Source organism: Ambystoma mexicanum, chromosome 2q (assembly GCF_040938575.1).
Source record: "Ambystoma mexicanum isolate Mex_15411 chromosome 2q, UKY_AmexF1_1, whole genome shotgun sequence".
Lineage (NCBI taxonomy): Eukaryota > Metazoa > Chordata > Amphibia > Caudata > Ambystomatidae > Ambystoma > Ambystoma mexicanum.
Window position 1 is genome coordinate 701,819,790 of NC_090924.1, and position 23,873 is coordinate 701,843,662.

General features: G+C 45.1%; 1 protein-coding gene across 7 annotated transcripts in view; it reads right to left on the reverse strand.

The window, feature by feature from the left end:
* KMT2C (lysine methyltransferase 2C) overlaps window positions 1-23,873 on the reverse strand; it is a 2,745,351-nt gene that overhangs the window by 198,026 nt on the left and 2,523,452 nt on the right. For all 7 annotated transcript variants that reach the window (XM_069647923.1, XM_069647922.1, XM_069647921.1 and 4 more), the window contains one exon: window positions 8,293-8,429. In XM_069647923.1, the coding sequence (XP_069504024.1) occupies window positions 8,293-8,429 (137 nt within the window). The remainder of the gene's footprint in view (window positions 1-8,292; window positions 8,430-23,873) is intronic.

The window sequence follows — 23,873 nt, forward strand, 5'->3', positions numbered from 1 at the left end:
TCCAAACCCCCTTTTTTGTGGTAAAACCACTTTTTTTTCAAAAACGGAAACCCAAAAAAAAAATTATATTTAAAAAAAAAAATTCGACCCTTTGCTTTTAGGTCAAATTGAGTCGACCCTTTGGTATTCGATCCTTTTGTATTAGGTACTTTAACTGGACACCAGGGATCTGAACAGCTTATTTTGAAGAACCCTCTCGCTGGAGTGAAAGACAAGGCCGTCTTTGGCTCGAATTAGAGCCCCCTAAAAACTGTTTGACTTGACTGAGGTTTAGACTGGATTTTTTCTCGTTGATAGAGAAATCTAGGTTGAAGAGAAGATCTACCGTCTTTTGGGTATTTATTTGGTATATTCTGTACGAATCCCGTTATGAGCTAGTCGTCGAGATAAGGATGGACTGGGATGGACTGCCTGCGCAGGTGAGAAGCTACTTCCGCCAGTACCTTTGTGAATACCCGTGGCGCCGAGGCAATGCCGAAGGGGAGAACCTTGAACTGATGGTGGGTGTCTTCGATCATGAACCTGAGGTACTTTGTGTGCTGGCAACATTGAAATATGAAAGTATGTGGCCATGTAATCCCCTGCTGCAGCAGTGGGATTACCTACTGCAGTGTTGTCATCCTGAATTTTTGAAGTTTGACATACTTGTTTGCTGGGTGCAGGTCTAAAACGAGGCGCATGGTGAGATTCTTTTTGGGTACAAGGAAGTACACTGACTAAATACCCTTGTTTACCTGGAGAATGGGGATGACTTCTATGGCACCCTTTTTCAGCAGGACCTGACCTCTTCCAGCAGGATGCGCAGGTGTTCTGGCGACAGGTGTCTGCTCTTCGGTGGGTGGTATCGAGGTGGCCGTTGAAACTCGATGCAGTAGCCATGGGCAACTGTCTTTAACACACACTGGTCTGATGGGATCCCTCTCCCAGGCCTGGATGAATGAAAAGAGACCCCCGACCGAGCAAGCATGGCAGGGGACCCGAACCGGCGAGTCACTTTGAGGTGGAGGCCGGGGAGCCTCTAAGATTAGAGTTCTTGCCTCTACGAGGGCCTCTGTTGATATTGGTTGTTAATAGAAGAGCCTTTGCCGGACGGAGAACCAAAGGGTACTCCCTGAGCCGCATTGTCAATGGGGAGAGCAGGGAAAAAAAGTGCCACGAAAGGACCAGCGCGAGTTAGAGCCTCCACACCGGTGAAGGGCTTAGCCGTGATGTGGCTGAGCGACTTTAGTGTTTCGTGTTGTTTTTTCGCAGTCTCCATGGCGTCATCAACAGCCTTCCCAAAAAGGCCAGAGTCCTCAACTTGTTTGTTGATAACAGAGACTTGAGTTTCGGGTTTAAAGGTGGAGTTCTTTAACCGGGCATGTCTTAAGTAAAGTCGCCTGGGCTAGGGTGCATCCAGCAGTCTCGGCAGAGTCCAGAGTGTTCATTATGTTATGGGTAACCTGTCTGCCCTCAGCCACGACCGCCAGCAGGTGTGATCAGGTAGGCTCTGGGACATCTTGAAGGCCATCCCCGGGTCCGCATTTAGAAACCTGTGGGTATGAAGCACGTTATAAATAACTGGGGGGCTTCAGAATACTCCTCTCGACGAGAGGGGGTGCCCTTGTGCTTTATGGCTGCTGAAATGATAGCTGCAAGGCTTTCGGCGGTTGAATCGAAAGTTTCAACGCGCCTGACAGCGCAGTCACGGTCAGTGACTCCACTGATGTCTTAGGTGCTTGTGCACCATTGGACGGTGTGTCGACGATGGTATGTTTTTAGGGTGAATGACCGTTCCAGAGGGATACGCCCAGCCGCATGCCGCGAAATCTGTTGCGTGGACGGTGCCGAACTGCAAGGTTTATAAGGCACTGAAGTGTTGTGCGCTTCTTCGACGACTCTGAAGAGGCCTTATGGGTGTGTTTTTTGTATCCATGGTGTGTGGGTGCCCTTGTCGCCAGCATGTGAACTCCCCATAACAGCTGGTGGGCTGTCTGTCGGGGCCGTGGACAGCAATTTGGGAGACTGTAGGCTCCATCAAGAGGTTGATGGCTTCCAATTCGGAGCCATGGCTGCCGACTGATTGCTTGTCGCCCGAAGCGACAGCGCCAACGGGGGAAAGACGTTCAGCGTGCATAGCATAGGCCACCCACTGTTTAGTCCGCCTGTCCATCAATGTTTTCAGTCGAAAGAGCTTACAGGACTTGCATGAGTGCTCGTCGTGGTCTCAAGGAAGACACAGATTGCAATGGCGATGGGTGTCCTTTCAAGGAAACTTGCCGTTACACGACAGGCACAATTTAAAGAGCGACTCTCCATAGCAGAGGGTAGCAGGAGCCAGACGAAGAAGAGAAAGAGAGGGGTAAAGGAAATACATTCTTAGAGAAGAATAAACCCAGGGCCCCACTGTCCCTACTGTAAGGGCCTGGCCTGAGAGCCGAGCCACGCGGTTGACAGTCAAACAGTTGGACAATTGCCGAGCAGGTGTAGATGTCTTCGACGGCAGGAAACCCACGAGGCAGTCGTTGATGAGATTAGTCAGGAGACTAGACGACCGTAGGTCGTGGGGCCAAAGTTTGCAATATAAAACTTTTGCGCGCTCCGCATAGGTGACCAACAAAGTTGGCGGAAAAAAACAATCTGAGGGACATCGAAGGGTGAGGGATTTGGGGTACACTGCACGTCAGGGATAGTGTTACAGTCACGCCCATGTGGACGTCCCCCTTCGATCTTCGAAAGAAAGATGACATACTCTGCAATTTCCACTAGATGTCGGACTATATGCATAGCATGTGATTCTAAGCAGATTCACAAGCCTCAGAAGCTTATTTATAATATATACTAAAGCAATGTTAAAATCAAGACAATTCAGGTAAGTAGAAATTTTTCACACAAATACATATATACAGTAGACGTTTGATGTTGCAATACTCAGTTCAATAGTAGACCTTTAGATGAACAACAGGTAAATTCATAAAATAGCAATACTGGGAGGTTAACAACTTTAGGAAAGCCTTTTCTTTAGAAGTCCAACCGTATCTGGGGATTGAGCATCTCAAAAAGTCAGATGGGGACAATGGGGGACCTGTGACCCTTGGGCAGGAGAACAAAGGGAGCCAGGTGCTGTTAAAGTGATCAAATATTAGAAGAAGCGTTTTAATAACAGTAAGTAATGGAATTGGATTGAAAGGGTTACGGGGGGGGCTAGATAGGCCTCCTGAAGGATTTCAGCCTTTAGGACTGATGTCCCAATGCCTGGGAGAACATGGTTGGGTTGTCCACCCCAACATGATTCAGAAAGCTCAGGATGAGCAGACAGCAACACAAAAACAGCCCAGGTAAGTACCCAGGAGTTAGATAGCACCTTCTATGATGAAGAAAAGTGATGTCACTGGCGGGTCCCCATGGTAAGACGACAGCAGCTCCCGTTTGGGTCTCTGGTCTTGGCAGCTGGATGAAGAACATTTGGCAGGAGCCGACGGTCAGACTCGGTCACAGCGATGCCCAGCAGACTATCTTTGTGGCACTTGGTTGTGGAGGCTCGACACAGGCTTTGTAGCACCAACAGTTGTCACCCGGCAGACTTTTTTCTCTCGGTCCACGACTCAGCTGAGGGGACTTCTATGATTGGGATGGAGTTTCTGTAGGGCCAGACGGATGTCCACAGGTTGCATCTGGAACCGTGCTCAATGAGATGATGCACCACAGCAGTGCCAGTGGTCCCAGGGTATTTTGGATATTGCCAGCCTGGAAGAAGGTTGTTATATGGCTCAAATTGTAGCTGGTCTCGAAACTGGTTAAGCCCATCAGTCCAAGGGAGGTTGTGCTGCAGTCTGGTCTGGATCTTCTCTGGTCATGCAGAAGAAAGGGCTGGAGCAGCAGCGATCACTCAGTCGGCTTTGTCGGACGCTGGTGGTAGCTGCAGGTGTCCTCTTCTTAAGAATGGATCTTCAAGTGGTCGACTCCGGCATCCGCATCAAGACCCTCGCCTTTTATGCAGGAACCTAGCCAATCGGCATGCATACTACATTCAAACCATAGGTGGTGGCTGTCCCAAAGGGACAGCTAGCCACCCAGGTAGAACTGGATCTAAGCAGACACACTGGAGGACAAAAACCTGAGGCGTTTCTGTGTCCTCCCACACACACTGTTGCCTCCAGGCAGGCTTCCCAATGGGAGCCCGTTGAAGACAAGTGAGTGAGCTGGACTTCGCCCACCCAGGTTAGCATAGGAAGGCTCAAGAAAGGACAAGTCGTCATGGGCTGGCAAAAAAAAAAGAAGACGCCACCATTTTAGGTCAATGGTGTCACATGTGCCTCTTACCACAGATGCGACAGCAGCTTGCGAGTAAGTTTCACAAAAACCGGTAGAAAATAATCCACTGCCACCAGTCATTCAGACTTGCTACAAAGCTACAGAAGAAATGGAAAAAGGGATACATGGTGTCCCCTCAGCCCGCCACATAAGGTGGGGCGATTCCACAAAAAAAAAGTAAGGTAGAGCAAAGAGGGCCCCCGTCCTTGGTAACGCTTGTTATCACAAGGAAAATAGAAAGGGCTGCTCAAAGAGCTTACTGCAACATTGCACAAAGTGCTGCAATAATAAACTGCATACGGCAAAAGTTCGAGAAAAGCATGACTCCAAAAATATACAACAAAAAGGGGTGAAAAAAGGTTCCCAAAGGTAGAGTAAAAGAATGAGTGTGGAATAAGGTTACGCTCACTCAGAAGAACTGGTAAAAATCCAAGAGTCCAGCAAAACGTGCTGTGGGACTCACAAGTGCAGACAATTGCACACAAAAATGAAATTCTACCTAACAGGTATCCATGGTTTTTCAATGGTCAGCCATAGATATCTTGGAGTGCTCCCAAAGTAGGCTGCTAGCCTTTGTCACAGCTTTTTTCTAAACCAAACACAAGTTGTCTGCCGTTGCCCGAGCTCAGTTTTTTTCGCTGCTGTCTGCTTCCATCATGCCATGGGGGTCTCCTGTTGTCATGCGACTGGTGTGTCATGGTGGTCTGAATCTCAGAGTGTCTGGGTTGCCCAGCTGCAAAGCATCAGGAACCGTCCTGTCAGTGTTCGGAACCGCCGCCTAGCCTGACCCGATCCCCCAAAACACTATCTGCATACGCAGCACCTAGAACACCTGCAATGGAACCAATTAAAGAAGTATTTGGGCCCATCATTTCTAGAAATCCTTGGTGTTCTTCCTGTGGAATCTGAGTAAGGGGGACAGGTGTGCCTAATTGCTTCCAGGCCCTCTCACCGTAGCGTTGTATGGGTGTAAAATCCTGACACTATGCCTCCTCATAATCAGTGTAGTTGTGACAAATGAACCACCACCTATCACCTCCGGCTTTCCCTAGAGTGGTGCGATTGGGGGAGGAGTCCTAATCATTTGTACATACCTTTGTGCTTCCACCACGAACATTTTAATGACCTATTGGCTTTGCCAATTCTTGCTCCATCACTTAAGATTCCTGACCGCCTACCAAACATTTCTTCTTGAGGCATGATGCTCTCTAAGGCACTAGGCTAACCCACCTTAGCAGCAAAGGATATTTAGTTAGGTTGCTTATTTTTTAAGGGATCTGGGCCATCTCATTCCGGCTGCTGTTTCAAAAGCCAGTACCGCAAACTGATAGCGGCTCTTACCGACTATGAACCTGAGGTGGTTCAGATGGTTCTGGTTAGGGACACAGAAGTAGGTATCATGAAGGTCCAGTGACAACAGCCACTACCTGCCATTCGAAGGTCTGAAAAACCAGACCATCATGAATTTGTCCTTGCACAGGTACAAGTTCAATAGCTGCAGATCCATGGAAGAGACATTTCCCCATTCATCTTTGGCCATACAAACAAAAATGAAGTGAGTACCAAGTCTAACTTCCCTCGGAGGCTGGCACTAGGTCTACAGCAGCTTTTTCCAGAAGTTGCAGGTGGAGTGCAGGGAAATAAGGGAGGCAGTCAGGCGGGTGTTGAACGAAAGTAAAGCAGCAGCCCTGAGAGTAAATCCACAAGGCCCAAGCGTCAGAAGTGATGTGCTGCCACGCACTAGCATAAAGGGAAACATCCACCTCACACAGTCCCACCAGGGTGTAGTGGACAAAGTCCAAAGGAAATGTTTTGGACCTGGGCTAGCTGTGGGGGGCTGTGAAAGGGGCAACTCTTCCTCTCTGGGCACCCCACCTCGACCCTAGAAGTGTAAATGTTGTTGGTCCCATTTGGTAGAGGGCATCTGTCCCCTACCGCAGAGAGCAAACTAGTTATGGGTTCAAAAGGAGCAACCTTTTGAGGATGCTGCTGCAGTCTAGAGAGATAAACCCAGGGATTTAGCCAAGGACTTTGAGCCTTTGAACTTCTTCAGAGTCTCATCCCCCTTGGACCTAAAGAGGTTATTGCCGTAAAATGGCTCAAAGGATTTTGGTCTGAAACGACCAAGGTGAAGCATGACATCAGCCAGGAATATTTATGGAAAACAAATCCTGTACCCATGGCACAATCCACACAGTGAACTGTGTCAGTGCCCAACCGCATATCTGGAATGCCACCTCCTTGCCAACACCCACTAATGGTAAACACCTATATTTTAGGAATAGACACATTGCTACGCAGCCTCAGCAATGACACTGTACTAGTTGTGAGTATCAGACTATGGCACAGGTGGCATTCACAGACCTTATAGCCAGGCTGCCAGAAGCAAAAACATTCCAACCCGTGGCATCAAGCTTCTTACTCTCCCTGTCTGGGAAGGTAGTCACCGTAGAACATGCAGTGGGTTAAATATTGCTTAAATGTACTTGTGATAAAGTTTATGTTGCTCAAACATTGAGACAAAGGAAAGCTAGACTCACTGAGCGTAAATCAGACATGAGGAATACAAATTAGCACCCCATTTGACAGAAATAGGAAGCAAAGTGCCCTTATTACATCTCCTAATTCTAGAACATGTTTTACCACATGCAAGATGTAGGGATTATCAAACCAGTATAGGGAAACATGAATCTTTTGGGATATTTTTATTACGAAGTCTTAATCCAACAGGAATGAATGACCGTTTTTTTTGGAGTGTTTTTCTCATTAATGATGTATGTGGATGTTGTAGTTAACATTAGTATTTCGTTCAAGTTTATTATCTTGTAAATTTGGGGAACTTTTCTAGCTGCACTCTTAGACCTCCGCGACTTAATACAAAAGTAATAACTCAATCGTGTCGCAATGATGTGTGTAGAGAGCGAAGACACAGAGTTCCCCCACTTCGCTTGTCAAAAATGTAACTATAAAGTTCTACACGCATCCATTACTGCGCCACCAAAAAAAAATATTGTTCAAAAGCAGTTATGTTTGTTCATTTTCAGCCTTGTTTATTTTTAGTTGCAGCCCATATTGATGACACCTGTTTCGGCACTCTAACTTTGCCTTTCTCAAATCTGGGCAATTATTCTTATACAAATTACTATCCAAACGATCTTTTGTTGTTATGGTTTCTCTAAATGACGTGGGTGATACAAATGGGGAGAGTCCCGTCAGACTCGTGGACGAGGTACGTCCTGAAAAGTCACAATTCTGGCATCAAGCGTCGTGTATTTACGCCTAGTAAATACACGACGCTTGATGCCAGAATTGTGACACCCCATTTGCCATCTGCTTTTGAACAATATTTTTTTTTTGGTGGCGCAGTAATGGATGCGTGTAGAACTTTATAGTTTTATTATCTTGTAGTCACATGTTTTAAGTATTACTTCTTCACTGTCTAATGTGAGTTTTCAGTTAGGTATTGGGAGACCACATCTAGCTTTTGCTTTGGGCTAGTTTTGGAATTTTGTATTTGGATTCTACTCAGGAATAGAATATTAATATATGGTTGCTTATAACTTTTCCCTTGCTTAGTACATATTGTCAAAATCATTATTTTATTTTTTAGCACTTGATGAAGGAGGGAAATCTATCAAACTGTGCTGAATTTTGAATGTGGATGTGTACATCACGGGATACATGCTCAAAAGAGTAATCATGGTGTTGCCAAGAACTTTGTATATATTTTATAACTTCAAATAAAATACATTTCTGAAAGAAATGTAAGTAAAAGAAGTTCATGAGTAATAATCATCTCAATCATATTATGCATTAACATTTGGAAATAGTAAGAAAAGACGCAGGGCAAATGCATGTGTGAAATGTTTCCACCATCAGTAAAGGTAATTCAATTTAAAACCCACTGCAATTAAATCAAGTTGGTCAGTTGAGTGAATAATGTACTATTACGAACGATGCATGAAGTAGTTTATTTATGGAACCCAAGAGACAACTTACCGATTCAGCTATTCTCACAACAGCAGACACTGTCAAACCAAACAGATCTTCTCCCTTCAGATAGATTGGAAAGAGACGAAGGATTTCAGTGCCCTTTCTACAGCATGCAACAGGTTCCAAGATTTTATCCCAAGCACCTAGACAACCACAGGGTAAAATAGACCACATGAGTTCACTTATTAAAACACTAACACTGATCTAAAATATGGGTTTAACCCCTTAGCTGCCATGGGTCCCACCCCTGCCCCCCAGTGCCAAGGCTTTTTTTGGTGATTTCTGTATGTCGCCATTCAATGCCTTGTACTTTTTTGTTACATGAGATATCTCTGCCAAATTTGCCCCCTTTTTTCCCCCACATGTAGGCAGTTGTAACGCCACTAAAGAATCCTAGTTTCCTGTAGGGGGGGGGGGGGTAGGGAGGGGGGGGGGGTAATAGAAAATAACCAAAAAGGGAGAACATTTTGGGGTTTTTCAGAAAATGCCAATAAATAATGTCCAGAGAAGCCTGTGTTTATTTCCTTGTAAGTGCTAAGAACAAATGGTTTGCTGTGCTGAATGCCCCATTTTCCCAGCTTTCAAGAACAGGTTGAGTGGAAATCAAAAAAACATTTTTATATGGTTACCAACCGTTTTGTGAGAGGTAGGCGATTCTGGCTTTTTTTTCCAATAGGACATGCGTGGACAGAATGGAAGAAAAGGGTAGGAAAGCTGAAAGCGAGGACAGAAAGGCATACATTTCTGAAAAGTAGACAATTCCAAGTTTTGGAAGGGGCGATTTGTGCAGGTCAGCCACCAACTATGTAGGGAAACATTGGGAAAATTACAGAAAAAAAAAAGTTATGTGGTGGACATGATTGGCTTGGTAAGGCAATGGCTTCTGTGAATTTTGAGAAAAGCAATGCTCCGCTACATTCCCCCGACTCTTCCAGTTTAGGAAATCACACATTTTTTGAATGTTTCACCAAACAAGCATTACCACAAGCCAAAAAGTGGGCCATGGTACACAGCTTTTTTATGCTTACGGCCTGAACAGACGTGCTTAGCATGTGTAAGTAAAGAAAACAAATGTGGTGAGGAAGGGCACGCATACATTTTTTGAAAAAGCACAGGGAGACCTTTGGAAGGGTAGGTGACTTGTGCAGGTTACAAAACTCTATAGTGCCTAAAGTAGGGACAAATATAGGTCACATTTGGGAAATGAAAGGGTTGTGTGACAAAGTGTAGCAGCAAATGGTTGAAAACGTTATGAAAACCTTGCAAACAACAAATGTCCTACCTTCACGCATTTCCACAGGTGTCCTGACAAAAACGGTACCTCACATGTGTGGGTGCACCTACCTGGGCGCAAAGAGAAAAGGCTAAACCACTTGTAACTCCAAGTCTTTCGGCAGAGCAGATTTTGAGGAATTTTGCTCATGTGGACAACCTACAGATTTGGGCCTAGGGTGTCTAAGCCATCAAGGAAAACTGGGAACCCCCTGCACTTCCGAAAAGAAGACATCTGTGGGAATGCAAAGAGGTCTGACATGCGTGAATCGGCCCAGAATGTATTACCCACAATCCCTGGCAAAGACAAAAATTTGGCGGAAAACCCCATCATTTTCGGACATTTCACTCTGCCCACCCACCGAAACACGCCGCCAACAACACATGTCCGACCTTCCCACATTCCCACAGGTGTCCCAACGAAAACGGCACCGCACATGCGTGGGTCCACCTACCTGGGCGCAAAGGGAAAAGGCTAACCCAGTGGTAACCCCAAGTCTTTCAGCAGAGCAAATTTTGCGTGATTCTGCTCATGTGGACAAACCTACAGATATGGACCTAGGGTGTCGAAGCCAACAAGGAAAACTGGGAACCCCATGCACTTCCAAAAAGAAGACACCAGTGGGCACCCCCCTTTCCACTAAAAACATCCATGATGGCTCAGTGCGCCCCCCCCCCCCCATCTACCCAAAACAAGTTATCAACTTTTCGTTTTGTTGTGCCCCTTTCCTAGGGGCAGATGGGCACATTAGTGCACCCATTTGCCCCCAGGGTGGGGCAAACTTACTGTCCCAGTCTTGGGGGGGGGGGACATGTGGCAAGATTTCTGGTGGCCCTCTCCCCTCACCCCAAATTGATGGGTGGGCAGATTTTTGCCCCCAGGGAGGGCTACATGAGGTGCCCCCCATCCACTTAGGGTGGGAGGGCCACCCCCCTTTCATGATAAAAAAAGCCTAGTGATCTAGTGGCCGTGCCCCCCCCCCCCCCACCCAACCCCCAACTGAAATCATTTGTTTGGGACCCCTTCCCTAAGGGCAGATGGGCCTGCACCAACATTTATGGTGGCCCTCTCCCCCCCACGGCAAATGGATGGGGGGCATCTCATGTAGCCCTTCCTGGGGCAGAAATCTGCCCCTATGGAGGGCTACATGAGGTGCCCCCCCCATCCACTTAAGGTGGGGGTGGGGGAGAAGGCCACCCCCCTTTCATTTACCCAAACATTCCTGGTGGCTAGTGGCCCCCACCCCTTTTTCAAATTGTATTTTTTTTGTTTTTGTTTGCCCCCTTCCCTGGGGGAAGACGATCACCCATCTGCCCCCAGGGTATTGGCCCCATGCTTTGGGGGCCGCGGGGGGATGGGGGGGAAGAAGGCCACTTACATTGTAAGCAGCCCTCCCCACTCCACTTCAGAAAGAGATCCCTGGTGGTCTAGTGGGCATTGCTGGGTGTGGATCGAGTGCTCGTCGCCTTATCCGCGCCCAGCAATGCTTCAAAAAAGGTGTAGTTGGAAAGGGGAGATTCTCCCCTTTGCAACGACACCTCCCTTGAAATGAACGGCATAATAGTGCCGCAGATCGAGGGGGGAAAAAAGTGGAGACACATTTCATTTTCACCGCGGCAGCCATTTTCGGCTGCAGCAGTGCAAATAACTGTTTCATGTAGGCGTGCAATATTATTATTTTTTTTAATTCAAATGCATTTGGTTTACATCTTAAACCTTACATTTATCATTCACTTTCAGTTTACATTATTCTCCTTATAAAAAATTTCAAAAACATACACCAGACATCATTTATCTTTTATCCTTCTTCATTACTGTTACTATTGTCCAGCGTAATGTTTTCCCAGAAGTGAACTATGGTTGCGACCATCTTTCTATTATTTCCTATTAAGATGTGACTCCATCTTTCTTCTTTTTCCATTTCTACTGTGGCACTCAAGTATTTGGCGCTGAAGAGCAGTCTCTTTTGGTTTAGTGCCTCGCATTCCATAGTTACGTGATAGAGCGTTTCGGTTTTCCCTCTTGTTTGACAGAATCTGCAGTCGCTATTTGCACTTTTATTTTGGTTCCATTTCCCCTGCACTTCTCTTGTTGGCAGTAGGTTCAGTCTGAATCTTAGGAACATGTCTCTAATTCTTCGATACGGATATAATTTTAAGTAATTTGGAAGTTGATTAAGTGCTCTTTCTTCTCCCTCGCATTTGAGTGTCATTTTATATTGATCTTTCTGCACTTGAGTTTCAATCCAATCGGTTCTACTCAGCTTCTTTTTTGCGATTTGAGGCATTTTCATCAACGTCTCCAGTGTGATTCCTTTTTTGTTACATATACACATGGCTGCTTCTTTCCATTTGTCCCGTGTAACATCGTTGACGTGTACTTTTGAAGTTCTTAGGATTTCCAATGCCGGTATCTTTTCTTCGCTGTTCATTTTTCTGTAGAAGTCTATTATTTTCCATTCGATTAATTCTAATGATTGGAGGCCCAATTCATAGCGTATCCGTATCATAGGCATGTTCTGGGGTAGACTTAGTACTTTTCTCCAATAAATGGCTTCCAATTTCATCCATATGGTTCTATCATGGTTAATCATAGTTTCTGCACCATATGCAAGGATCGCTGTCACTTTTTGCTTATAAAAGGTTACCGCTGGTTTAAGCGAAAATTTTCCGAATTTCTCATGTATTGACAGGCCTTGTCTGGCTAACATTCTAGTTTTTGCTTTTAGCTGTTCTGCCCATGGTGCTTCTGTCAGAGATTGGTTGATCCATATCCCTAGATATTTATAAATTGTAACCTGGATCAATTTCTCTTCCTGGAGGTAATATTGGAATGTTTTTTTCCCATTTGAATTCTTCTTTGTTAGGTGCATGATTCTTGTTTTCTTAGTGTTTGTCAGTTCATTTTGTTCCATGTATTCATAGGTTTTGTTAAGAGCTTTTTGTAATCCACACGGTGTTTTTGCTAATAAGATGAAATCGTCTGCATAGATCAAACAAGGTACTGCAGTCGCATTTAATTTTGGTGGATTGATGGTTGGTGTATTTATAGCCTCTTCAAAATCCGACGTAAACAAACTGAACAGTGCGGCTGCTAGTGGACACCCTTGCTTTAGGCCATGCCAGGTGTTTATTTGCTTTGTTATTATTCCATCCGCTGTCATTCTTACTTGTATTTTTGTGTTGGAATACAAAAGTTTAATTGGTTCTAGGATGTCACTAGGGCATCTCCATTGTTCTAGTTTCTTCCACAGCAGGTCTCATTTGATTTTATCGTAGGCAAGGCTCAAGTCGACATACGCTACTATTGTATTTGTTTTTGTTCTTTCTGCTTCTTGTTTCATCAGATTTAGAATTATGAGATTCACGTTTGTTCCGACCTTGCGCACAAATCCTGTTTGGCGCACCACTTGATGTTTTGTTTGTTTTGCCCAAATGTTTAATCTTGTCAGTAGCAGGTTAGCAAAAATGTTCCCTAGCGGATCCAGGAGCGCCAGTGGTCGATAATTCTTTGGTTCTTTTGATGATCCCTGTTTGTATATTGGGATTAGCGTTGCTATTTTCCAGGACTCGGGGACCTTTTTCGTGCGGTTAATCAGATCTATAATTTTACCACAGAATTGTGGCCAAACTTCTGGATTTTGTTTTAATGTTGCATTCGACATGCCATCTGGCCCCGGTGCCCTTGATGTATTTAGTTTTTTTATTATGTTGGTAATGTCTTCAATGTCTTATCTAATGTTCCATTGCTTTGGCAAATGTTGTTGAGTTTTCTTTATTACTGTTGTTCGTTCTTCGTAGAGGGCTGTGAAACACTCTATCCACGCTGCTTCTGGAACATCCACTATCATTGCATTTTCAGCCTTTTTACTCGACTTCAAGAGTTCCCACAAACGTCTGGTGTTACGCTTTTTCAGGGAGGCCATCATGGATTCGGCATTTTCTTGGTCTTGCATCATTTTGGCATTTTTATGCCAATTTTTAAATTTCTGTTTTGCTTGGCCAATTATTCTTTTTTTGGTTTGAGGTGATTCTTTTTGTGCTCTTTTAATGGATTCCTTTTTTTCCTTTTTCTTTTCTGCGATATCTTTGTTGTAAATATATTTCCCTTCAGGTTTGGATGGATGATCCAATCGCTGTTTCATTTGGAATTGGTCAGTTAAGCACCCATAATTGATTTTATTGGAATCTTCTTTCTTTGAATTTGTTAATGTTTCTGTTATTTCGGTTAATCTGTTGTGCGGGATTCTCAACCGGTTCATTTTATTTACTAGTGTCAACTTGGGGATATTTATTTTGCGTCGTTCTTCTTTGTTCATTTCCCATACATTAGTATGTAATGGTCGCTATGTTCACTATATAGATTTTTGGCTTCGATTTTTGCTTGGGTAATTCCCTTGCTAGTATAGATATAATCTATGATTGATTTGTTTTCCCCTCTTGACCATGTTGGTATTGGTTTTTTTGCTGCATTGAGGGCATCCCATCTTTCGAAGTTTCTGTTGCGTGTCTCTATTATCCACCTTTGTGCTCTATTTTCCAACAGTTGATCTGCTATTAGATCTCCTTTGTCATCAAATATATGCAGGTTGAGGTCTCCACATATAATAAATTCTACATCTTGATGCTCCTGTGCAATGCTGTCTATCTTAGTGAAGATAGAATCTATTACCATTTCTTCTGGTACTTTCTGAGGATTCCAATATATATTGGTGATGTTTAGGTATTGGGTCCTTATGGACTCTTTGTTCCACTGTAGTTCTAGCATCGCTTGTCTTTTGATTAATATGTTTTGCGCCCAATTTCCAATGTTCTGGTATTCAATAATTTCTGTTGTCAGTTCTTGACTAATTAGGGTAATAAGTCCTGCTGACGGTCTGCCTCCATTGTTGTTAATAGCAGGATTCATGTATGTTAGAAATCCTTCACATACTGGGGGAGTTGTTAGCCATGTCTCCTGTAAACATATCACCTCTGCTGAGTTTAACTCTGGTCATTCCATTTGGAATAGATGTAAATGTCCCCTAGTATTCCATGAGCATATAGTTACTTCTTGTGTGTTATTTCCTGTTTGTTGTTATTTTCTCGGTTTTTTTGTTTCTTCGTTTCTGCTCTTTTCCATACTAATTTCCCGCCAGAAGGGTGATTTTTCAAAATTCCATTTGTTCAGTGTTTTATCATTGTACTGTTTTGAGTTCCTTCTTTTTTGCTCGTCCTTGTACCATCTTACTTCCTCTATTTCGCTCCATCCTTTATATTCATTATGTAAGTTGCTTTCATCACTGCTGATATCCGAGTATGTTCTATCACTCTCTTGCTGCGTCATACTGGATATTTCTTTCGCGTCGTTGTCCGTTTTATCATCATTTGACACTCTGAATCCTCTATCTTCCAGTTCTTCTGCACATGATGATATTAAACTTTTCAATTCTCTTGAGCAACAATATATCCAGATTTTATCCAATCTCTGTTCGTCCCTAAATTCGATTTGTTTCAGATCTTTTGATTTTAGTTTTTCCAATTTTGGAATTGCCTTAAAGAGGCGTAATAGATTAGTTCTGTTCATCACAATGTTGGCCTCTTTTTCAGATCTTCCTTCTAGCTTTAATCTAATTACACTTTCCTTGTAGTAAGGGTCAACAAATTGGAGTTCAAGCTTTGATCTTTCTTCATTCCTAGCCTGTTTCGTTCTTCGGTCAGCTCGTTTCTCTCTGTTTTTGTTTGTTTCTTTGGGCTGTTGTTCCTGGTCTGCTCTCTCTTTTCCTGTTGTGTTCAAAGTGCTATTTCCTGTGTACAGTTCTTCATCTGAAATTTCTTCACAGGATAGCCCAATTGATATATATGATTCTGTAATAGTTTCCTCATAACAGTCAATTACCAGCATAGATGCAGGATTTGGTTGTTGTTCCTGTGCCCTTCTTCGCTTTTGTCTTCATTTCTAACCTTCTCTGGTTCCTATGTTGAATAAGTGGAAAGGTTCAGTAGTGATTCAATATTTCCTTCTTCACTTGATGAGACGCTCACAGACTGAATGTTATCGCCCTCACTTATTTCTTGGGTTTGGGTGGATTCTTCTACTCCTCTTGTTCTTGGCTTCGCTTTCTTTTGTTACTGAATCCACTATACTCATTTCTTTGTGTTTTTGGAGCTGTGGTTTTTTACTATTATCTTTAGCACTTTGGGCTAGGTTCCTGAGAAATGCTCTAGATCCTCTTTGTTGTTTTTTGTCTGTTTTTTAGCCGTTAGCGTTTTTAGTTTATTTGAATTATTCATTGGCTGTTGTTCGAATATGCTATAATTCACATTCCCTTGTGTTTTCTCAGGCTGTGGATATATTGTATGTGCTGTTAATTCCGCTAGCCGGTTTATAGGTTTTTTTATTTATTTTTGTCTTAAGTTCTTCGGGTGTCAAGTCTATTAGGAGCATGTCGTTCTGGTTATCCGTTTCATCATTATAATTGTTCTCTCTCCTATTCTGTATGCTGTCTCCTATTATTTTAGCGGAGCCTATCTTAGGTGCTCCCAACTTTTGGTCTCTCTCTTTTTGGTTTTTTCCTTCGATGTTATTCTTCGTTATGGATGTTTTTGTGAACGAAATTAAGGCTTCCATAAGGGTTGCTTTGTCCGTTCTATCTTGTCTTGCTATCTCTGCCAGTCTTTGTTGCCATATATAGCTGTTTTCTGCTTCTATGCTGAGCCGTTCTTGTATTTTGTATACCAGCAGTTCTAAATTCTTTTGTTTGGTGGATATGGAATTGAGTATTGTAGTGTGTTCTTTCATTGTTTCATGACTTGCTTCTTGTAGCTTTATGTAAGGTACCATTGTTTGCGTTGTTACAGCTATCAGCATGTTCTGTAGATCCAGCATTGATGTAGCAACTGACTCTTGTTTATTTCCTGGTTTAGGTGGACAATCGCCAACAGATTCCTCTGGCTTGTAGTCTGTTTTTTTGGCATTTGTTTCCTTATTTGCTTTTTGTATCTTGTTTGTGGTTGTATAACTTAAGTCAGTATAGTTTTGCCAACTATTGGCTTCATTACTTGTTTCTAATGTTCTTTCAGCTAAATTAGCTTGTTTTTTGTTGTTCCTATTTATTTGTTGTAATTCCATCAATGTTTCAATTTCTGTTAAATCCAGCGATAGACGTTCCATTCGACATTGACTAATTGCAGCGGTTTCTTTTATAAATCTTTCTGATTTGGTCGCTCTTTGATAGTACAATTTCCATTGCTCTTTTACCTTAATTGCTTTTTCTTTCTGTGATACTAGTGGCTGGTCATGTTTACTGGTATCACTTTCTTGCTTTAAACTTTTTGCACCAAGCTTTTGTTCGATGGATGTTGCCGGTTCTTTTATTTCCTTTTTGTCTGTTTTTGTCACTTGCTCCTTTCCACTCTGCCTCTGGGGATTAATTGCTTCTTCAGCATTTGTTGTTTTTGGATTTGTCCCTTTGTTGCTCTGTTGGTCGCAAATTTGTTGCATAGTTTCTCCTTTCTGCGTATCACCTGTTTTGTCTCTTATTGGTAGCAATACGTCATGGTTTTTGCTGTTTGTATTATTATTTTCTCCCTTAATGGTTTCTTTCTCTTTAAGGGGTGTGCAATCCAGTATTTCCGCCTGGCTCAGATTGTATCCCTCTTCCATAACACTGTTATGGCTCTCATCTTGTTTCTTTGCATTTCCTAACATTAGTTTAGATGTTGGTCTCGTGTTTCTTCTTGGTATTTGCAGGGTTAATGATGCATTGGCTTCTTCCGCTACGGCCGTCATTTCCAATGCTTCACCCTGTTCTTCCACGGGCAGCTTTGTTCTTCTCAATCCCTCGTCCCTTTCACCCTCCGCTTTCTTTCCGTCAGATGTTGCTCTGCGCTCGGCACACTAGTTTATCCATTATCTGTTCCGTTATCCTACATACTGCAGACTTATCCAGCACCATGTACTAATAGCCTTATAGGCCTCGGCAGGGGTTCCTTATCGCTTGGAATACTGACCCATCCCCAAACGTGCAATATTTATTTTCTCCAAATTTATTTTTTTTCTTTTCAAAAAGCCTTTCATCCTTCTTAGGTCGATAAATGAATACCAACAAAGGTTGGGTGATATTGTATGCATATTTGTTCTATAAAAAAAGAGCTTAAGCGTAAGTGCTATACAATAACATATCATTTGGCCTTGGACGTCTGCTTGGATTCACAGTCATTTAGTGTACTTGGGTACAATGCTATGTGATGCCACTTCCTGTTTTGTCAAGGGGTGAAAGGTCGTGTTTCATCGCTCCACGGGATGCCACTTTGGGTTGGGGGTGAAATGACATCACTTCCGGTGATGTCATCAGAGGTCAAGGGTCGTGAGGCGAGGGGTGGGCCACTTTTTTTTGGGTGACCGGACCTATTTCTTGTCCCAGTTCGACCCTGCGTCCTTGGCACTAAAGAGGTTAGGGCCAATGTGTTAAAAACATATCTGAAACTGGCATGATGCCAATACCATTTACTATGCAGCTAAATAGCAGTTGCATACTTTTTAGAATTTTTTTGCAAGCCTCAGGCAATCAGTGAGGTTCCATAAAGACATCACACAAGCATGGTTTGCTTTTCTGTAGTGCTCAATTATTTTATATTTTTTAATTTTTAAAAGAACACACATTAACAGAACACTTTTTCTTAGCAGATTATATCACCGTCTTCTCTGAGTCTACTGGCTGGACCCTGTCCTCTTGCAATCTTGTACATACTTCTGTTGGTAATGTTGCAGTAGAATTCTTACTGCCTATGTAAAATAAGAGGAACACTGGGGAACCCTTCAGGAGCAGCTTTCTACATTTCAGCAAAGCAGTAACTCTTTTGCAGGAGGCCAGATACTAGATCTTGGCAAAATTCAATGATATGCCCCTCATCTTTTTCCAAGGCTAGTTGCATCACTTTTCCCTTGAAGATGAAATGCAGAAAATGCATTAAGATGGGAGCTGCAGGTTTCCCTGGTGCAGGGTCGGAGCAACATGCGAGCTCTGAAAATCTCAGTATGATCATTTGTATCTAGTTCCAATGATGATTACAGTAGTTTATGTACAAAAGATTTTGTAGTGTTTCCTTCTGCTCCCTATGTCAACCCAAGGAATTCATGTTATTCCCACGGCTTCTGGATTCCTATACTTCCAGATGGTCCATCAAGGGTGCATCTGTGTACAATGACAGAGTAGGGAGCCATGGCGGAGGAGTTGCCATCATCTCTAAAATCTCCCTCCCCATCAGAGTCCTTCCCCCCTCCCTCCCCTGCAAGGACAAGAAATCCTGCTAGCAAAAATCCAGTCAGGCCCGCAAACCACCAACAACATCCTGCTCCTCTATCGCCAGCCCAACAGCATCGGCTCCCTCGACGCCAACTTACCCTTCCTCATCGACCCCCTCCCGAGGCCTAGCACCGAATTTCTGCTTCTAGGTGATTTTAACCTCGGGTTCAAGGACCACACAGACCAGAAGGCCTCCTCCCTAGCCACCACCCTCCATGAGATGAACTTCACGCAAACCATCTGCACGCCTACTCATGCTAAAGGTCGGACCCTGGACTGGATCCTTCCCCTTATTCAAGTTATCGCCTTTAATCCAGTACCCTGGACCAACCACTTTGTGATTGTATTCACTATGTCCCTTGCGCCCTCCACTACAAAAAAAACTACAACCCTCCCGCCCATCACTGCCAGACACACAGAAAAAAAGAAGCAAGGAATTACTAGAACCAACCATCCTGGCCTCCCTCGACTCTTGGTCCATGAACAACCCTGAAACCATTCTTACAGCATACAACTCCACCATCATCCGCGCCCTGGATCTTCACACTCCCCTCAAAACGACTAAGTGAAAAAAAGACCATCGCCATAATTGTTTTTCAGAGGAACTAGCAGCCCTCCGCAAATCAAAACGCTTCAAAGAACAAATCTGGAGAAAAAATCCCTCCCCACCCACAAAGAAGCCTTCTGCATCAGCGCCAGCTCCTACAAATTGGCTATCATTAACACGAAAGCCAGCGTCTGTAATACCTGCATAGCTGAGGTGCTCTCCAATACCAGAGAGCTCTTCAAAATCCTAAAAGAGCTTGAAACACCAGTCCTGTCTACCACAACTTTTTGCAAAGACAAAGCCTGATGCTCCCTGGTACAATCCACCCTAGCAAATAAAATCCTGAACCTTAAGGACAAAACCATACTCTAAGCTCTCCTGCTCCAACACGGATATCCCCACTCCCATCACATCCAGTTCCCCTACTTTTCAACTCACCCTTGTCTCCCCAACAGACATGCTCTCCACCATTGAACGCCTCAAAGCATCCAATTGCACAGGCGTCATCTGCCCACCCACCTCATCAAGCTCTGTGCTGAACCCCTGGCGCCGGCCATTGCCAAATTTATCAACACCTCCTTCAGTTCCTGTACTGTACCCAAATCCATAAAAGAAGCATGGGCCACACCACTACTGAAAAATCCCTCCCTCAACCCCACCTTGCCCACCAACTACCACCCCATCATGACAGTTCCCTTCCTCCTTAAAATGATTGACCGCACTGCATACCTACAACTCCAAACCTACTTAGAAACCAACATCCTGGGAATACCAAGATGGCAGCTCGTTAAGTTGGATGTGTGGCGGTGCGCTCAGTCCCCCTCCAGACACCCAAGCCATCAGCAGCACACCCATTCGTAGCAGCATACCCACTCGCAGCGGGAACATCAAGCATAAAGCCCAGAGCGCGTTGAGAAGGTCCGCAGCTCTGACATAGTCGGGCACGCATGGCCTAGGCGACTAACCGCACCCGCGTAGTCTAGGAACTGGGGGCGGAACACTGAAGAGCTGCTTAGGCGCACAGCCCGCAGAGGGACACAGTACTGCTGGCGGCGGCCAGATAGCCTTACAGGGGACGCAGCCCTCTGTGATCGTAGGCGGCGGAAGGGCTTGTCAGAGTCCCATATCAGAAAGCAAACGGCCGGTCGCAGGAGTGGGGACCCCCCCAGTTCAGTCACAATCAACCCCTGCATCACAGGTGAGCAGGACAAACGCCCAGAGGGGAACAAACACTGCATCAGCGGTCTGTAGGAGCAGCAGCACATCCTCGGGAACAGGGACACAGGTGACAAGAGTGCAGCACAGAAGCCCAGGAGTCTGGAATCTAAAGACGTGCAAGATAATTAGGCCACCATGCGCGGGTACGTACGACGGGCATACACACTTGGGTCACCATTCAGAAGGCGCAGGCGGGACGCGTCCCTACCCCATCAGCAGGCCGGACGGGCGCCCTTTGGGAGGGTACACGCCCGCCCACATCCACTCACTGGCAGGCAACTTGAAGTGTGGGCATACCCCCGTCCACACCGCACATGGACCCATAAGCAACGAGCAGGGATACCGGGAAGCGGCTGCTCCCCCACCGCTCATCCGCTGAAAGAACAGTAGAGAGCCCCACGGAGGCCTGCAGGCGCCGTAGGCACCCACAGTAGACCTGCCTCAGCCATCAAGAGAGAGTAGCCCCAAGTGGTGGGCTGCCCCCTGGGGAACCGGGGTGCCTGTATGAGCCTGGGTACAGCAGGGCAGGAGCGCCACTCGGGGATCGCCAACAAGGATCAGGGCTTCAAAGCCGCACCACCCTAACAGCAATCAACAGCAAGGCGGGATTCCAGGGGATCAAGCAACGCATGCTATATTAAAGGGCAAGACTCTGGATATATCTCTGCCCCAAAACAACGGCGCAAGAGGGTGCGACAGGGCCGCCACATCAGGAAACATCCAGGGAAGAGAGGATACTCAACCAAAACGTCAGGAAGCAGAGGCAAGTCGGGAGAACACAAGAAGCCCCCAGTAAACACTGGCAGGGAGGGACCTGTTGGTCCAAGGAAGCTGATGAAGAGGACTGTTAGGGAGAATTCTCTTATAAGGCTAATTTCCCAAACCTAGTGAGTCCCCCAGCAGCTTTGCTGGATTTTGGGGTTTGTTTTTTTCTCCTGCTAACAGTGAGACTCTTTTCCTCCCACTCCGAGGCATGATTTGAGGTATGTCTTTGACTCTTTCTGTGCTTGTGGGCTATGGGGTTTTCTTTTTACTCCATAGGGTATCATCTATTTTATGTGTGTGTTACACAGCACCCTCAGTGCAGTAACACAGGGGTGGCAGTGACCCCCAAACAGACTCCATACCCTGGGACTGACTACTGTCTCCCAGGGCATGTAAAGTCACCATTGACTTTACTATTCGTACATTGTGAACAGAACCAGCACAAACCATCATATTGTGGAAGTACTGGAAGGGGTTAATTATATTGCCCCTGGGTCTGTTTTCAGGGAGGCACTGTCCAGTCCCCCCTTGTCGAGTTTCTGGCTGGTGCCAGTGGTTACCACGCAAAATATTCCACCGGAATATTCTCTATGGGATTTTCCCATTGATTTTAAACGCACCACTTTTTGGTACAATGTTAAAGATACTGCCGGTTTATTTAATATTAAATCACCGGTTGGGTCTTTTTGCCAGAACTCTTTTCTAAAATGGCGTTTGTGTCCGTCTCTAACTCTGAGCAAGGTCTAGCCCTTTGTTCCACTTTTTGGCGGGCTTCTCCACAGAAGCCCTCCAAATGGTGCCACTCTGTCTGGGTTCCACAGGATGTGTGGGGAGGGGAATTGGCACACTGGACTGCATTGCCTTAGCAACTCAAGTCGCACTCTATTCCGATTGGCCCATTGGTGAGCCGCCCGCTCACCAGTTAGCATGTGTGAGTGACAGCTAGGCTGTTGAATGTTTTTTTTTTTGCATAAAAGCAGGGCTTTTGGGACTGGACCCAAGAATCCGAAGAGGGACGAAGCTGAGCCATCTGCAACGACACCACCGGTGAAGCCCTGCTGCAGCTACCTCACCACTTTCCCGACGACAACAGAAGATCTTCTGCTGGACGAATCTTCTTCCTCTGAGCTGGTGGGACCAACCAGTTCACCCTTTTCACCTTCCAAAGACGGCCCTTGGTCGAATCGCCCGTGCCAAGTACCCCAGCGGCCGGATAGCCAAGCTCACCACTTTTGACTGCGAATAAAAGGACCGCACCTTTTAATCGGGAACTCCGCGGCTGGTTTCATCCCTGTGCAGTGCAACGACGCCACGTTTCCTCGTTCGACAAGATCTTCTCTTCCCCTGGCCAGAACCACAAACCTCAACCACTGCCAGGAACAACTGCCCCCGCTGGAGCTTCCTTTCTCTTAAGGTACTGTGTCCTGCCTGGCCTCCCCTTTCTACAAATTGCTAAAGGTGACCCTTAAATCCTTGGCTCCTAAACTGGGTTGGCTCCAGGCCTTCTAACTATATCTTTTGACTCACCCCAACCTCTTTTGAACACTTTGCAAAGACTTTCAGTGCACTTTGCTCCATTTAAAGTGGGCCTGGCCTATGAACTTTGGCTCTACAGTATAACCTGCCTTTCTGCCCTTGCTCTGAACTCTTAAAAGTGTTGAACTGTTTTACTTTTATGCTCTGGCTTTTTCTTTCCCTTTAACTACATTATCAGAGTGCCATCTTGGTTAAGCGCTCACTTCTGTCTTAACAAATAGTTGTGCTTTATCCCTGACTTGTATGATAGTTATCAAGGGAGGTTTGTATATTACCCGACTGTCTTTTAGATTACTTTTCATTGAGAGTGCTAGTGTATTACCTAAAGTGTGTTTTAAGTAAATAACTATATACTTTTTATACAAAGCTCTGGTCAAGGTTTGTTTGCTCTACTGTGTTTTGGCCCTATTGTGTATACTCTGCATACTGCCCTACTCTTCTTGAGACAAGTCTGACTGCTCAGCCACAACTACTAGGTAAATCTGGGTGGTGCAGACTGCTACCAATTGGGTTTACTGCTGCTCCTGTAGTCTTAATCTTTTTGCAGTGTTCCCCAAGGGAACTGCACAGGATTCTGATATCACACAGGGAGGGCCCGCTGCAGCGCAGTTGGTCCAAGGAAGCGGATGAAGAGGTCCCCCCCCCCCCCGTGACCCAGGAGGAGCAATCACAGCAGGAATCCTCCTCCCTGAATGCAGCTACAAAAAAGCACCTCAAGGCCTGCTTTCAAGAATTCCCAGACAAAATGACCCTAGCGTTCCAGGCACAGTTCACATCCTTCATGGGGGAAATGAAGAACTCTATCACTGAACTTAGAAGGGACATCTCGGAGCTAGGGGAGCTCACTGACACGACAGAAAGGGCCCTGCAAGAGGTGGTGGTGGACACCCAGAAAATGGATATAGCATTGGAAGAACTGGCGAGAGTCTCCCACAACATCGAGCAACAATGCGAGGACCTAG